This window comes from Oculina patagonica, chromosome 11, assembly GCF_052425735.1.
Source record: "Oculina patagonica isolate OP01 chromosome 11, crgOcupat, whole genome shotgun sequence".
In the NCBI taxonomy this organism is placed as follows: domain Eukaryota; kingdom Metazoa; phylum Cnidaria; class Anthozoa; order Scleractinia; family Oculinidae; genus Oculina; species Oculina patagonica.
The window spans coordinates 13590085-13603879 of NC_135768.1; the positions used below are offsets into that span (position 1 = coordinate 13590085).

At 37.3% G+C, this 13795-nt stretch overlaps 2 protein-coding genes and 1 non-coding gene across 3 annotated transcripts in view; 1 reads left to right on the top strand and 2 right to left on the bottom strand.

Annotated features, from left to right (window-relative positions):
• LOC144630317 (leucine-rich PPR motif-containing protein, mitochondrial-like) overlaps positions 1–9411 on the bottom strand; it is a 52584-nt gene extending 43173 nt beyond the window's left edge. The window contains exons 1-13 of the mRNA XM_078488664.1: positions 9035–9411; positions 7775–7900; positions 6937–7058; positions 6326–6384; positions 5774–5860; positions 5313–5351; positions 4282–4369; positions 3960–4064; positions 3770–3809; positions 3442–3593; positions 2573–2678; positions 2005–2042; positions 12–81 (exon numbers count right to left, since the gene is read on the bottom strand). Coding sequence (XP_078344790.1) covers positions 12–81; positions 2005–2042; positions 2573–2678; positions 3442–3593; positions 3770–3809; positions 3960–4064; positions 4282–4369; positions 5313–5351; positions 5774–5860; positions 6326–6384; positions 6937–7058; positions 7775–7900; positions 9035–9404 — 1402 coding nt within the window. The 5' untranslated portion in view covers positions 9405–9411. The remainder of the gene's footprint in view (positions 1–11; positions 82–2004; positions 2043–2572; positions 2679–3441; positions 3594–3769; positions 3810–3959; positions 4065–4281; positions 4370–5312; positions 5352–5773; positions 5861–6325; positions 6385–6936; positions 7059–7774; positions 7901–9034) is intronic.
• A 2252-nt stretch (positions 9412–11663) lies between these two features.
• Trnai-uau (transfer RNA isoleucine (anticodon UAU)) lies at positions 11664–11773 on the top strand. The gene is made up of 2 exons: positions 11664–11701; positions 11738–11773. It is a non-coding gene; the product is annotated as a tRNA-Ile (tRNA).
• A 263-nt stretch (positions 11774–12036) lies between these two features.
• On the bottom strand, positions 12037–13263 carry LOC144629647 (melanocyte-stimulating hormone receptor-like). The gene has a single exon (XM_078487877.1). The coding sequence runs from the start codon at positions 13177–13179 to the stop codon at positions 12037–12039; it is 1143 nt and encodes a 380-aa protein (XP_078344003.1). The 5' UTR covers positions 13180–13263.
• Between the last annotated feature and the right edge of the window lie 532 nt (positions 13264–13795).

Below are 13795 nucleotides of genomic sequence, written 5' to 3' on the forward strand. Positions count from 1 at the left end.
GATTACAGTACCTCTTGCATTTTTCTTTTGGGCATACATTGCCATGAGTGGGAAGAAATAATGGTTTCGCACTCTTAATTTCTGTAAATTCAAACAATAGCTATAATTAATACATTTTAATGGCTGAATAGTTTATTAAATATTTGGGTGCAATTACAATGTAAGCTACAGTCGAAGGTCTCTTAACGGACACTCTCGTAAGTGGACAGCTCTACTTACAGCCGCCTTGTTTGAAACCCCGTTTTAACTCCCATACAAACTACATATTTAAATTACATTCTCATTCCTGTAAGCGGCCGCAGACACTTTCAGAGATTACGACTTAGACTTTTTCTTTGTTCTTAAGCTCCCGTAAGCGGACACCCCCCCCCCTCCAAAAAAAAAAATCCTATTAACAACCTCTGTATCTTGTTTTCATCAATCACATTTTCATCGCCGTTTGTCACAATGATTTTACAGTAATTACAGTACCATATTTCAGTGGTTGTTTTGTCGTCACCACGTCTGGTTACATATCGAACACCACTTACATGCACAGGGTTCAAAATAGCAGCCGGCTGTCGGCGATAGCCGACAGTTTCACACCACTTGCCGGCGAAGTTTCACCGAAGAAATTTTGATCGGCTGTAAAACTAGTAGAAAGAATAGAAAATGGTTTGAAGAATCGGCCAACTGAAAGCAAAGATTTCAAAGAAAGTTCAAACGTTTATAAAGCTTTTTGAAAAACGTTTTAAAATGAGTAAAAAGAATAGAAAATGGTTTGGAGAATTGAAGCGTGCCGAGGTTGAAATCAGGAGAATCCTCGCTCACCGGGAACGACTCTCTCACGCGTTTGTTTGTTCAAGCGTGAAACATGCAAGTTTGTATGAAATATACCTTGCATAAATTACCACTTTATGTTTCTACATGTGTTAACAAGATTTTTTTGCACAAAAAATTGTTTAGTGCCGGTTGTTAAGCATTTTCACATGTTCAAACTAAAGTCAGTTTTGTTTTTGATAACACAGATTTCCGTGTTTGTGAGTGAAGAAGCGCGACAGTTTGTCTAGACAAAGTCGCATATTTCACGCTTAAATAAACACATAAAGAAAAGCCGTTTACGATAATTTGTGTGGAAGTGAGCGATCGCAGCGAAACACGTTAATTAAAATGAAAAGATTTTGACACATAAATTATTTCAGCAGTTCAAAGCATGCGATATGTGCGAAATCTTGTTTTAGTCAGTTTATACATGTAATCTCAAGGTTTCTCACGGAATAAAGTAAAATTTCATTCAGGAAGATTTTGGTCACGTGCTAGGCAACGAGTTTTTCTTAATTAGTGTAGCGCGGAAAGTGAGAAAACGTGACTATTGGGGGTATGTGCTCATTTATTATTGACAGCCGGTAAAATGTGAGTCTTGAAAATAAAAAGCCGACAAATTTAGGCCAGATGCTGAGATTTTATGTTGAACCCTGCATGCATATGCTCTTGTGACTGGAATTACAACGTTGTCAGCACAACCCTGTAGCCAAAGCACTCAAGTTTCGATTTTACCCAAGGCAGAGACATTTGAGTGTCCCCATAAAAAATATACTGGCAAGGAATTTGTAAGCCGTACCACTAAGGGAAAGTCCTAGTACTGCAGTATACACTGTGATACTGTTCAGTTATCGTCATTAGATCGTTGGATTGTCCAGTATAGGACGCAATAAAACAAAAATGTCATTTAATACGGCGTATTTCCAATATGGTACCGTATTTTATTGTTAGCTGGCCAAGCTCCTGTAAGCGACCATCTTTCCCCTACACCTCTAGTGGCCGCTTACGAGAATCATTCTCGAAAGCGGCCAGCTCTAGTTACGGACACTTTTTTCGCGTCCCGAGGGTGTCCGCTTTCGAGAGCTTCGACTGTAATGACTAAACAAGAGATTTAGTATCAAAGTGAAGTGTTCGAAGTGACCAACTTGCAGCAATAATGCTCTTTTAAGATGATAGATGCAAGATCCATTAGATATCTCTTACCTTTTGAAGCATCTCTTGTAAAATGACAAAACAAACTTCTGCAAAATTTAACATCAAGAACAAAAGAAAAATATGTTAAATTAATATGCTTAATATACAAGTTTGAATGTATACAGTCATTTATACCATGCCATAGAAAATACAGCCAATCAGAATACAGGAAAGCTGTTGTATATTCGACGGTATTCAACCCAACCTTCCCATCGTGCGCTGCGATTGTATTCTCGACGAAATTTAGAAGGCGTATTTTCTATGGCATGGTATAAAATAGTTACACAACACTTTCTCGTGGTATACTATGGAATATCCCACTTGTCACTTGTATTTTCTTGGTATACACACTCGCCTAAAGGCTCGTGTGTATACCGAGAAAATACAAGTGACTCGTGGGATATTCCATAGTATACCACTCGAAAGTGTTGCATAACTAGTATGTACTTTAATCAGTTAATTGGTATTTGTTACAGTAAGTTGTAATATCGAGTGAATTTTATTCACTGTGCTAATTTGTTAAATTTATGCATGGTGACATCAAACAATATCAAACAACAATGTACCAATACTGTACCTGGGTTTTTAGCTCCAAAGCTTATATCCAAAGCATCTTCATACACATTCTTAAAAATACCCAGCTTCTCCAGCTCACGAATGGTGACCATTATAACATCTAGAGACTAACAGTGCAATTAGAGAAAAAATAATTAATAATTACCTTCCATGTTGTTGTCATGTTGTTGCAGCATGGCAGATATAAAGGTACACATTTTATATGCAAACATTGAACATGTTTTCCCCTATCCAGTTTTCATGCTTTTCATACACAGTACATGTACATTGACAAACTTGTTGGTAAGGTAAGTGTTTTAGCCAGAAATACTACCGGTAAGTCTTGCCCTGACCAAGAGCTTACAACCAAAAGTTTGATAGGACTTTATAAATTAACATAAAACAAGAAACAAGCCCCAGTGTCATTCAAATCAATGTACATTTAGCTCTGACTTACAGATGTGTGATATGACTGTCAAGACAAGAAGTACAAGGTACAGTCTAGTGTTTCTTACACAGGTTTTTTAAAATAAATGTTTTGAAAAATTATTTTCCAAGTGCTTACTTATACCATGAACAATGTACCCGTATATTAAATCAATAATGCACATGTGGAAAGTTCTCAATAATGTTCAAGGACTTGTGCATGCTCAGACACTTTTGCTGTAGGCTGTCTGTATAGTGGCTCAGTCAATTAATGAACTTAATGTGGCAATGTGCCATTCCTTTAATTTTTTAGTGTGGGAAAGAGGGGGAGGGTGGGGCGGGGGTTAGAAAGGATAATAATTGGCAGGTTTTTTGCATCTGGGAGTTAGGAGACTTACTTTTAGGATCTGGGAATTTTTAGTTACATGTGTATTGGGCACTTCTTCTCATTTTTTAGCAACATACCTGACCAGAGAAGATGACATGTTTAAGCAAGGCAGTCTCATGTCTATAAGCTGGACCCTGAGTTGTGACTGCTTCTGACATGTGTCCTAGCAACAGGAATGCAGTGTTGATTTCACCGCGAGTAGCAACTGTCACCATTAGTTCTCTCAAACCTGTTCAAAGAGAACGCACATGAAACATTTTAAAATCAAATCCACACAATAGATGATTAGCAGTGGTTGCAACTACAAATGAAAAGTACAGTGGCTTTCCGGTTGTTCTAGGAAATACCCATACCCCCCTGAAGGTTTTTTGGTATATTTTTTAAGTTGGTTACACATGTACTTACTTCCTTCTACAAGGGTCTTTACAATGGGTTTTTGAAGCAGCTGAAATGCAATTTAAAAACAATATTAGAACCCAACAAACAGGACAGGATTGTACTGCATAAGAGTTTGTAATTCCACATACATTTTCGTCCACATTTTTACTGGAACAGAATTGAACATAGAGTTATCATATGACGCAGGAATCAATACCTCCTTTATTAGTGAAGTGTATCCACGTTTTGAAATTGCATCCAGCAAGGACAAAAATACTTTCCTGTTTGGGTACACATGCTTTTCTTGCATCTCATCAATTGTCTATGCAGAATGAAAAAGAAATCAGTGAAATTGCAGGAATTCATACTACCTAGTGTTTTCAAGACAAAAAATTGTAAAAAACCTGAGGAACTTTTACTCTTGACTTTTGCCACTGTTCCATTATTTATCATAATCAGATGAAAAAATTACTTAATGTAAGCAATAATCTAGTCAATAAATTATAATAAAAAATAAATAATTATTTAATAATACTAACCTTCATAATAGCGTCCATGTTTCCTGCTTCACCATAAACATTTAACAGTGCAGCATAACTGTCTATGTCAGGCTCTAAACCATTTTCCCTGTAAAAAAAATATAAAATACTGTATTATATTAAACATTCAACAGCTGGATTTTAAACTTCGGGGCTGGCTTTATATTCAAAGGTACACTAATAAAGTTGGTAAGATTTATTATTATTCTACCCTCCAAGTTTATTTTTTTTTTCCTTAGTAGCTATTTGGCCACTGACTGCTCAAGTTTGATCATCAGTGAAAATTTTTAGATGTAAAATCAAGCTCACGCTTTCAATCTTTCTTCTCAATTTTAGTTGCCAGGCTGGTGACTTTGGTTCCAATTTTGTCGCCAGCTCTAAAACCTTAGTCGCCGTGGTTAATAAAATGGTCTTAACTTGGAGGGTTGTTATTTACCAGTACAGGTCTGGGTAAGTAATAATAATAATAACATTTATAGTGCGCAAATTTCATATATAAAATGTTCAAATGCGCATTACAAGATTAAAAACGGAATAAAAAAGCTAAAAACTAAAATTACAATTAAGAGTAAACTTACAATGAATTTAAAAAGCTAAAGGTACAATTAAAGGTAAACTTACAATGATTTTAAAAAGCTAAAATTACAATTATTAAAAGTAAAATATAATTTAAAAACAACTATGATAAAAATGAACGACGAAAAAGGTGTGTTTTTAGCTTAGCTTTAAAAATAGTAACAGTGCTGGCACTTCTTATATCAAATGGAAGCGCGTTCCAAAGTTTCGGCGCAGCACAGGTAAAAGAACGGTCACCTAAGTGTAAATGGACAGTGAAAACCCAATTTGTCTAACCCTCGATTTCTCGAACCTCAGGACAATTTGAAATCAAAAGTTTTTTCTCTTGGATTTGCCTCACTCAATGGAAAACTGCAATTATTTTTTTACCCTGATTTCCCAAACTAATTTTCAATTCTCTCATTTGTTAAGAAAAAAACAGGATTGCACTGTATTTAAAAGTTGGTTGGACATACCTCATGAGGTCAAACACACTTCTGGCGCTCTCAGGATCTCTGAAGAGAGAAAATTAACAACATCAGCAGAGTTTCCTTTAGTTAACTTCCTGCTATGGGATTTTGCCGGGCATTGTACAGGATTTAATTGTCAAAAATATTGTTGGTAGGTTTGATGTAACTCTCTTTGTGTTGGAATATAAACACAGGATTTTGCTTACTGTGCTCGGTACCATAAACAATGACTGACACAGCCTGTGAGTGCAGCCCACTGCATGTACAAATGTCGCTATCAATGATTATTCCTCAGAGGCATCTAATTTTTTTAATGATTTCTATATCAATTTTTAGCTGTTAATTCATACTGACTGTACCAGTTTAAAAACTACATGTAAAACACCTACAGTGTAACACTATACAGTGTAGATTCACAGCGAGTGTCACTAATGACAAATAATTTACAAGTAATGTGACATACATACCCATTTACGCCATATGCTGTGACAAGAGCTGCAAACACTTGTTCTGTGAGCGGCATCTGGGCAGCTTTTATGAACTCCAGAATTTTACTGTACAAATCAACCACAATATAACATAATTATTGTTACATGACATGGCAGAATACTTTCTTACATATAATTTTCTATGAAAGCATTATCAAGGGTCAAATGGGTTTTAAGACACAGCCTCAATGCTTGTGCATTGACGCAGGACTTCAAGCAACAATAATCAACCTCTTTGATTTGGCTCCAAGAAGGAAGTAGAAGGGAAAAGATTGGCTCTATGGCCAGGCTCCAAAACAGAGATTTCCCTTTGGGAGTCTAATTTTGTTGCTGGCTTCCTGTATATACAATGTACAGTGATGAAGCTACAACTTATGTTTTCAGGAGCTTCTTGAATTCATTCGTTTGTTTATTGATTGTAGTAGTATTCCAACATAACCCTTTAATTCAAGTTGTTAACTATGAACATGTACAATGTATGTTCACTTAACAATTTATTGTTTTTATCAAAATCATCTAAAGAAAACTTACAAAGCTCCTGCAACATCTCCTTTTTGAGCATATCCCTGCATCAGCAGTAACAATGTTGTCTGTAGGAAACAAAGACAAATTTTGTACGGATTACACCTTCATGTACGCAACAAAGTCAGCTTAGCAATAATGGTTGTCAACTAAAGTATACAGTTCAAGAGGGGGTTGGGGGGGGGGGCAGGTGAAGCAACTACCCCACCATTCTCTTAAATGAATTCTAAACGATGGTCTCACAAATTGTAACTGACACACCATTGAAAAAAAATTGACTAGGCAATGAATTGATCACTTTGCAAGTTGTGAGAACATCGTTATTCAGTCCCAGACCTCCTTTCTTATACCCCCTCCCCAGTACAGTTATTTTTAGGGACTAAACATACTACTGCACTACAATTTCATGACATCAAGCAAATGAAACTCTTTTGTGACCATTCAAAACCAGTATATTCCTTTGGTACTGTTAACAATATTAATGCCGCACAAGGCTGTTCCATTTGTTACGTACATGTACAGTACTGCTCAAAAATAAGTTACCACCCTCTCGAGAGACCAGATTCTCGTCTTTCGAGATGAGAGGGGAGACCCAAGTGTACTGTACTGGTCAACCTTACCCTGTTAGGCTCAACTTTCTTATTCTCCATTTGTTCTAGAACCTCAAGAGGATTAAAGCTGTGATTGTTTTGAATGTACACAGACAAAAGACCATTGTACAGCATGACATCTGGTTCAACACCTGTGAATGGATATCAATTAATTAAATTGATATTTAAAATACACCATTTAGTTAATTACCTTCACGTAAGTGTACATGTAGTGCATAATAATACAATAAGTTTGGGTACCAATTTTATATTAAATGTATAAACTTGGGCCAAAGTCACCCTCATCCCAGTTTCTATATAGCATAAAGCAACAAGTACATGTAGTATGGCTTCTTGACCACTAACCCAAGGAAAAATAATAATCGCCCTACAGTATCTGAAGGGACTTTCTTTGCACCCCATGACTCCCTGGATGTGGGTTTTACAGTTAAGATTGCTGTACCATTCCCACTTGACAAAGATTTTGATTAATTTTTGAAAACATTTTGACAACTTTCAAATAGCCAGTCAAAATGCAACAACTAAGAGAGGCAGAGTTACATAATCTTACAACTGACATTTCTACCTCCCACAGTTCTCATTTGTTTTGCTACATGTAAACGTACATGTACATGTAATTAAAATGGAAGCCATAAGAAAGTGGTCAAAATTAATCAAAAACTCTCTCAAGTGGCAACAATACAATGATCTTTAATGTTTGTACGCCCTCTGTAGTCTACAGGGTTGAACAGAGGTAGAGATCGAACAAGTACACATCTTACAAGAAGTACAAATAGCATAAGAGATCGAACAAGTACACATCTTACAAGAAGTACAAATAGCATAATTATGTAGCTGTAGGCAGTACCTGTCTCAACAATCCTGTCCCAAAAATAATGTGCCATTTCAATTCTTCTTTCTGGTCTTTCGTACATCAACTCTGTACCACAATTCCTTAGTGTTTGATAAGCTTGTAAAGATGTGAGCTGACCCTCTAAAAGTAAAAACATTGTCACTTGGTGATTTACATATTTGTGATATCATTTCACTATAAACATGCGTGCAAGAGGTGTAGACTAGCCCATAGAAAATAACAAGTGTCAGAGAGTTGAAACGTTGGCAAGTTGCCTTGTACCTGTGTTTAAAAACAAATCCTGGTTCACAACCTTTAAACAAGAAATGAATTTGATTTGCAAGTCAATGTGCAAGTAAAACTCATTTCCAAATGAAACGTTAATTGTGCGCCAGGATGCGTTTTGAAACAGGAAAAAGGCATGCTGGAAATGACCTATTTTTATAGTCCACATTTGCAGTCACTGCTATATACTATGCTGATAAAAGCAGGGATAGGTAGCTTTTGACAGTGATAATGCTGTGAATCTACATGTACCAGCCCATTTTCCACACTTCTGAATCTGCCAGGATTGATTCAGTGCACATCCTACGCAAAGATAGGCCAAGGGTTTCTTTTAAGTCTACATGTACGCCAAGGCCCTAAATCCACCCTTAGTATACATGTATATTATAATTTCTGACATAAGCATGATGTAATAGACCAAATTTATTTCAGCAGAAATATACATGTTTTTCCCCTACAGGTAAATGGGACCTATTAATGACAATTGCTCCAAGTACAGTACAAGTCTTGAGGTATTAAAGCACCTGAATTCTCCCTACAGGTGTCATACAGTCATCGTGATTGAAACTGGGAGAATTTACTTTTTGGTCAAAAATACGGTACATGTACTTTTCTGAGGGGATCAGATCTTTCTTCTGCTTGGTTTACCCACTTGAATTTCTTATAAAAAGTAAAACGAAGAGAGGATTTTAGTGGATATTGAAAACTAAAATGGATTATAAATTCTGTGTGTTACATAACGATCATACAGGAAGCTTATATGAGATGCAGCATTTCAGGAAATTAATTACATTTCCATGTATAAATACGCTTAAAAACAGCTGTCGAAGGGAACAATTTGTAAGAGCAACTTAAAATTTTAACAGAAACACTGATTACAAGTAGAAGATAAAAATATCTCAAACAGTTACCTCAGAAAAAAATCAAAAGCGACCAATGATAAAACATGGATAAAATGACTGCAAAAAAATTGTCCAAGAAATTTCTTACCTCGTTGCAGAATCTCTTTAAATGTTCGAAGCAGGACCGGTCTCATAATGATTGTTCCTAACTGCCTCACATTTCTCTCGTAGTTAAACTGTCCGCCCGCCCTGGTGCCTGATCTTTCGCGTACACCTTGGGAATATTCTTCCTCGATGTTTGCAGACGCAATCTCTTCCGCACTCTGATTTTCGACAACTTCGTTCGCCGATTCGTTCGTTAAAAACCGTGAGGCATTAACACTGGGTAGGCATGCTTTCAAGATATGCTCTTTGTAAAATGATGGCGAGCTTCTTTGGTAAATCGAAGCATTTCGTACCGTGTACGCTGCCAAAAGTCTGCATGCTCTCGCAGCTCCGAAGCGTAGAAGAGCCGCCATGATGTTAGCACATGTGGAGCTTGGTAACCTGGCGTCCCTGAGTTGACAGAAAATTCATATTCAATTTCTTTCACTATTTCGCCATTTCTTTTTTTCTTTCCTTTTTTGCGCTATCTCGTTTGGGGGGGGGCGGGTTTTTTTTTTAGGGATTTATCTTCTTTGGCAAGGTTTAAAACCTTATATCCGATTCTTACGAACATAAAACAAAAAAAAAACTAAATAATTTAGAGCTCTTAATATACAAAGAAGTCTCCCCAAGCCTTGAAACCAAGTTAGATTTCATATTCCGATATTTTCTGACTGGATTTCTAAGTTAAAGAATCAAATAAAAACTTAGTACAAAACTTTTTGCCTTGTTATTATTTTAATATCTTTTTTGAATGCTAAAATTACAGTTTCCCAAGAAAACATTATTCGTTTCTCTTTACCTAGCTGAGAACCAAATAGAGTCAAGAATTTGGTTAGAAATATCATCTCAGTACTAAACAACCGAAGACATGAAGACATTTTATTTTGAATAGGGGTTTAATGATGCCCACTACATGTAGCTAAATTAATCTGCTCTTTAAATTGGAAAACCGCTGTTAGTGCTCGTTCAAATATGCGCGCGGTAAAAATCGAGGTCACAAAACTCTCTCTATGACGTCAATTTTTTCGCTGTGATGTGCGTCGCCAGACGAGTTCAGTCGCGTCTTGTGTTCAAGAAATGAATGCTGGAGAAATATATCGACGAACGAGGCGGCTTCGCCATCTTTTTTAAGAGCCTCAGTAATCTACATTTGAAGGCTCATAAGAAAGGTGAGATTTCCCAAGTTTAACAAAAAAATCATTTTTTAATCTGCAGGTAGTGAGCTGGCAACGGTTGAAACTGAACGCAAGAAACAATGACCTGACATTCATTTTCCCCACAAAAAGGTGGCAAAAGATTTTCTTATAGAGCTCAATAACTTGAAGTTGCTTCACTTTTGAGTTAAATTAAGTAGCAAGAAAGTTGAGCTAAAATATCCTTTTTATACTTGAGCTCCGATAAGTTAAAATTTGTCACTTTTGTTTGTACTTTTGTTGCCATGGTTGCTGTCCAGGGGTATGTTTATGCGCGCGCTCTACGACGACGATTAGAGAAATCTTTGATGCAACGAATTAAATAACCAAACTTTTTTGGAAACGTTATAAATCGACATCCTTGATAGCAGGGCCCGAGCTCTTGAGAACACTTGGTATAGAGAGACATTTTAAACAAATTTATTGGTATTTTACAGCGCTGTATACTATACTCTGATCTTGATATGTTTTGCGGGACTTGTTTGAATTGAACTTCAATGCTCGTTATATGATATAACAGGGAAACCTTAATTCTTGTGTTTCACGCAGTTCGCGCAAATGGTACCCAAAAACCCTGAACGAAAATATTTACTTCGCGTGTAACATTTACCAGAGTTTACTCGGAACGCCTGGAACTTAGCTGAGTAATCGCGTAAATGGGTAGAAATTGGCAGAAGGCCTAATAAACAGGTGTATAAAAGCTGGAACGCACATTCCCCTTTTGAATATTCCGGCTTACCGTATTTATTGGATTTAGTGCCCAACCTCGAATAAGACCACCTCGAATAAGCGCCTAACCTGTAGGTAGGAAAAGTTCATAAGCGCCCAGACTCGAATAAGCGCCCACCCCCACCCTCAGCACCAGAGAGTTCACTAATTGACCTTAGTGACAATGACATTGAAATTGCCAAAGAACTACTAAGAGAATTCCCTGAAGACCGAGTTTTCTTTTTAAAGAAACTTTCAATGAGCAGTTAAAATTCTGCTTTGGTACATCTTCACGTTTTGTTATTATTTATCGTTTTGTGGCAAAATTAACTTACTACTTGCTGGAAATGGTGAAAATTTGATAAGCGCCAACCCCAAATAAAATAAGCGCCCACTCTCAAGGTCCAAAAAAAACTTAAAAAACGCCCAGCGCGCTTAATGGAACAAATACGGTATGTTGAGAATTCTGAACTAACTTTCAAGAAGTTTCGTTTCTTTTCCGGTAGGCAAACCAAATTAGTTTTGCGTTTAGTCCATGAAAACGGAATTTTTCTTGCTTCGCTTTTCACAAATTCTATTCTCGCGAGAAAACATTCATCTTAAAAACAGGCGGCACTGAATCATTAACAAAACTATGAATAAATAGCTTTCAGTTACATTTATTTTCATATTTAACATTACAAATACAGTATTCTTAGCTTAATACCAACGTGATTTTAATTAACCCAAGCTCCCGTAGCACAGTCGGTTAGCGCGTCGTACTTATAAGCAGTACAGGCAGATTTGCCGAGGGTGCTCAAGTAATGCGAAGGTCGGGGGTTCAATCCCCCCCGGGAGCAGAAGGGTATTTTTTTTTAAAGCTCAGTAGAGCTTACTAGGATCTCCTGCTATCGTAAACTACTGAATGAAATGATTGTACTTTTATTATGGGCGAAAAAAGTTGATTGATTGATTGATTGATTTTTTTTTTACAAATTGAGTTCAATGCTTAGTGGGCATTTTATAAACTGTGGCGAAGCTGCACAGTTCAAATTTAGCTGTTCGATATGATTTTCTTGCCCAGGCAGTATCTCATTGTTGTTATTGTTGGGGTTATTCACAGTTAAGTTGCCTGCTCCACGGTTTGTTGATCTCCTACCTGTCCTTCAAATCTGACCACTGTATTCGGCGATCCAAAGCCTCGCATCTCGATTTCTTCAGCTTCAGCAGTGTTTGCAGTTCTACAAGTTAACTCAATAAACGCTACGCGAAACTGTCTCATTCTGACCGAGTAGATAAGTGGATTTAGAAACGAGTTAAATATTACTACAAATACAGCTGATAAAAAACATGCATACACTGTTTGTATTGACATGTAACTCCGATATTTTATAGAAACAAGTGCAAAAACGCAAATAGGTCCATAACATAGGAATAGAACTGAAACGATGATAGCTGTCAGTTTAAATGCCTTTTTGTCTTTCAAAAATTTCTGCCTTGCCTCTTCTGTAACTTGCTGGGTTGAAAGTTCCTTTTCGTGTCGGCGAACCTCACAATAGACCGTGATTTGGCAGAAGGTGATTACAGCAAGAGATAGGACAATAAATGCGTTAAGGATGATATAAAATACAAATCTGTTAACAAAGAAAGGAATGTGCAAAATAAAGGAAAATAACCACGCCAGAGCAGAACCTATTAGTAAACGATTTTCGGTGACAAGTCCAGCCTCGTAATCGAAAGTGTGCTTCAATGCTAGATATCTCTCCACACTAATCAACGCCAGGTGGATAAGGGAAGTATCACACAAAAACATCGAAAAGAAACCTGTGACATTCTGCAATGCACATGATCCAGCCGTTGTCGCACCGACAACGAAGGTTATCATTAACGCTGCAAACAGGGGTTGAATAATCACACCCACCATCAAATCAGTTGTGGCCAGACACGCCAGTAGTATGTTACACTTGTGGGCTCTGAGTCGGGCTTTCGTTTTCACGGCTATTATCACCAATGTGTTCAAGGCAGCAGTGAAGGGAAATGTTACAATGCTGATCACTGAGAGGAAGATAAGAACGGCTCTAGCTTCAATGGCAGACGGTGGCAACACCCCTCCCAATGAAATGTACATGGTGCATGCGGCTGGAATCATCTCTTGGCTTGGCTGGCTTACGTTTGTGTCCATTGCTTCCATATTTTCGATTATTCCTACAACAACAAATAACAACCATTTCATTTTGTCAAAATTAAATAGGGAATATAATAGCATAGAATTAAATGAACTCAAATAGGCAAAAAAACAGAATAGAAATAAACTAAACGAGCTGAGTAGTTAAGAAATTGAATTGCTATGACTAGGTTGTAAATGATTAAAGAGAGAAGATGGAAGAAAAATAAGATAAGGCAAGTAATAAGTATTTTAGTCCAGTCCCTGAACTCTCTCTTCCGCGCGCCCTTTATAGGGGTTGAACCCAGGCGCGACTGGACAGGCGGGACTGGACTAAAAAGTACAGTCGAAGCTCTCGTAGGCGGACACCCTCGGGACGCGAAAAAAGTGTCCGCAACTGGAGCTGGCCGCTTACGAGAATGGTTCTCGTAAGCGGCCACTAGAGGTGTAGGGGATAGATGGCCGCTTACAGGAGCTTGCCCAGCTCACATCATGCTCATATGCATGTAAGTGGTGTTTCAAAATACAACAGGAAAGAGAGGACGACAAAACAAACACTGAAATATTGTACTGTAACTGCTGTAAATTCATTGTGATGAACGGTAATGTGAAGTTGATTGATAAAAACAAGATACAGAGATTGTTAAAAGGATTTTCATTGGGGTGTCCGCCTACGGGAGCTTAAAGACAAAGAAAAAGTCCAAGTCGTAATCTCTGA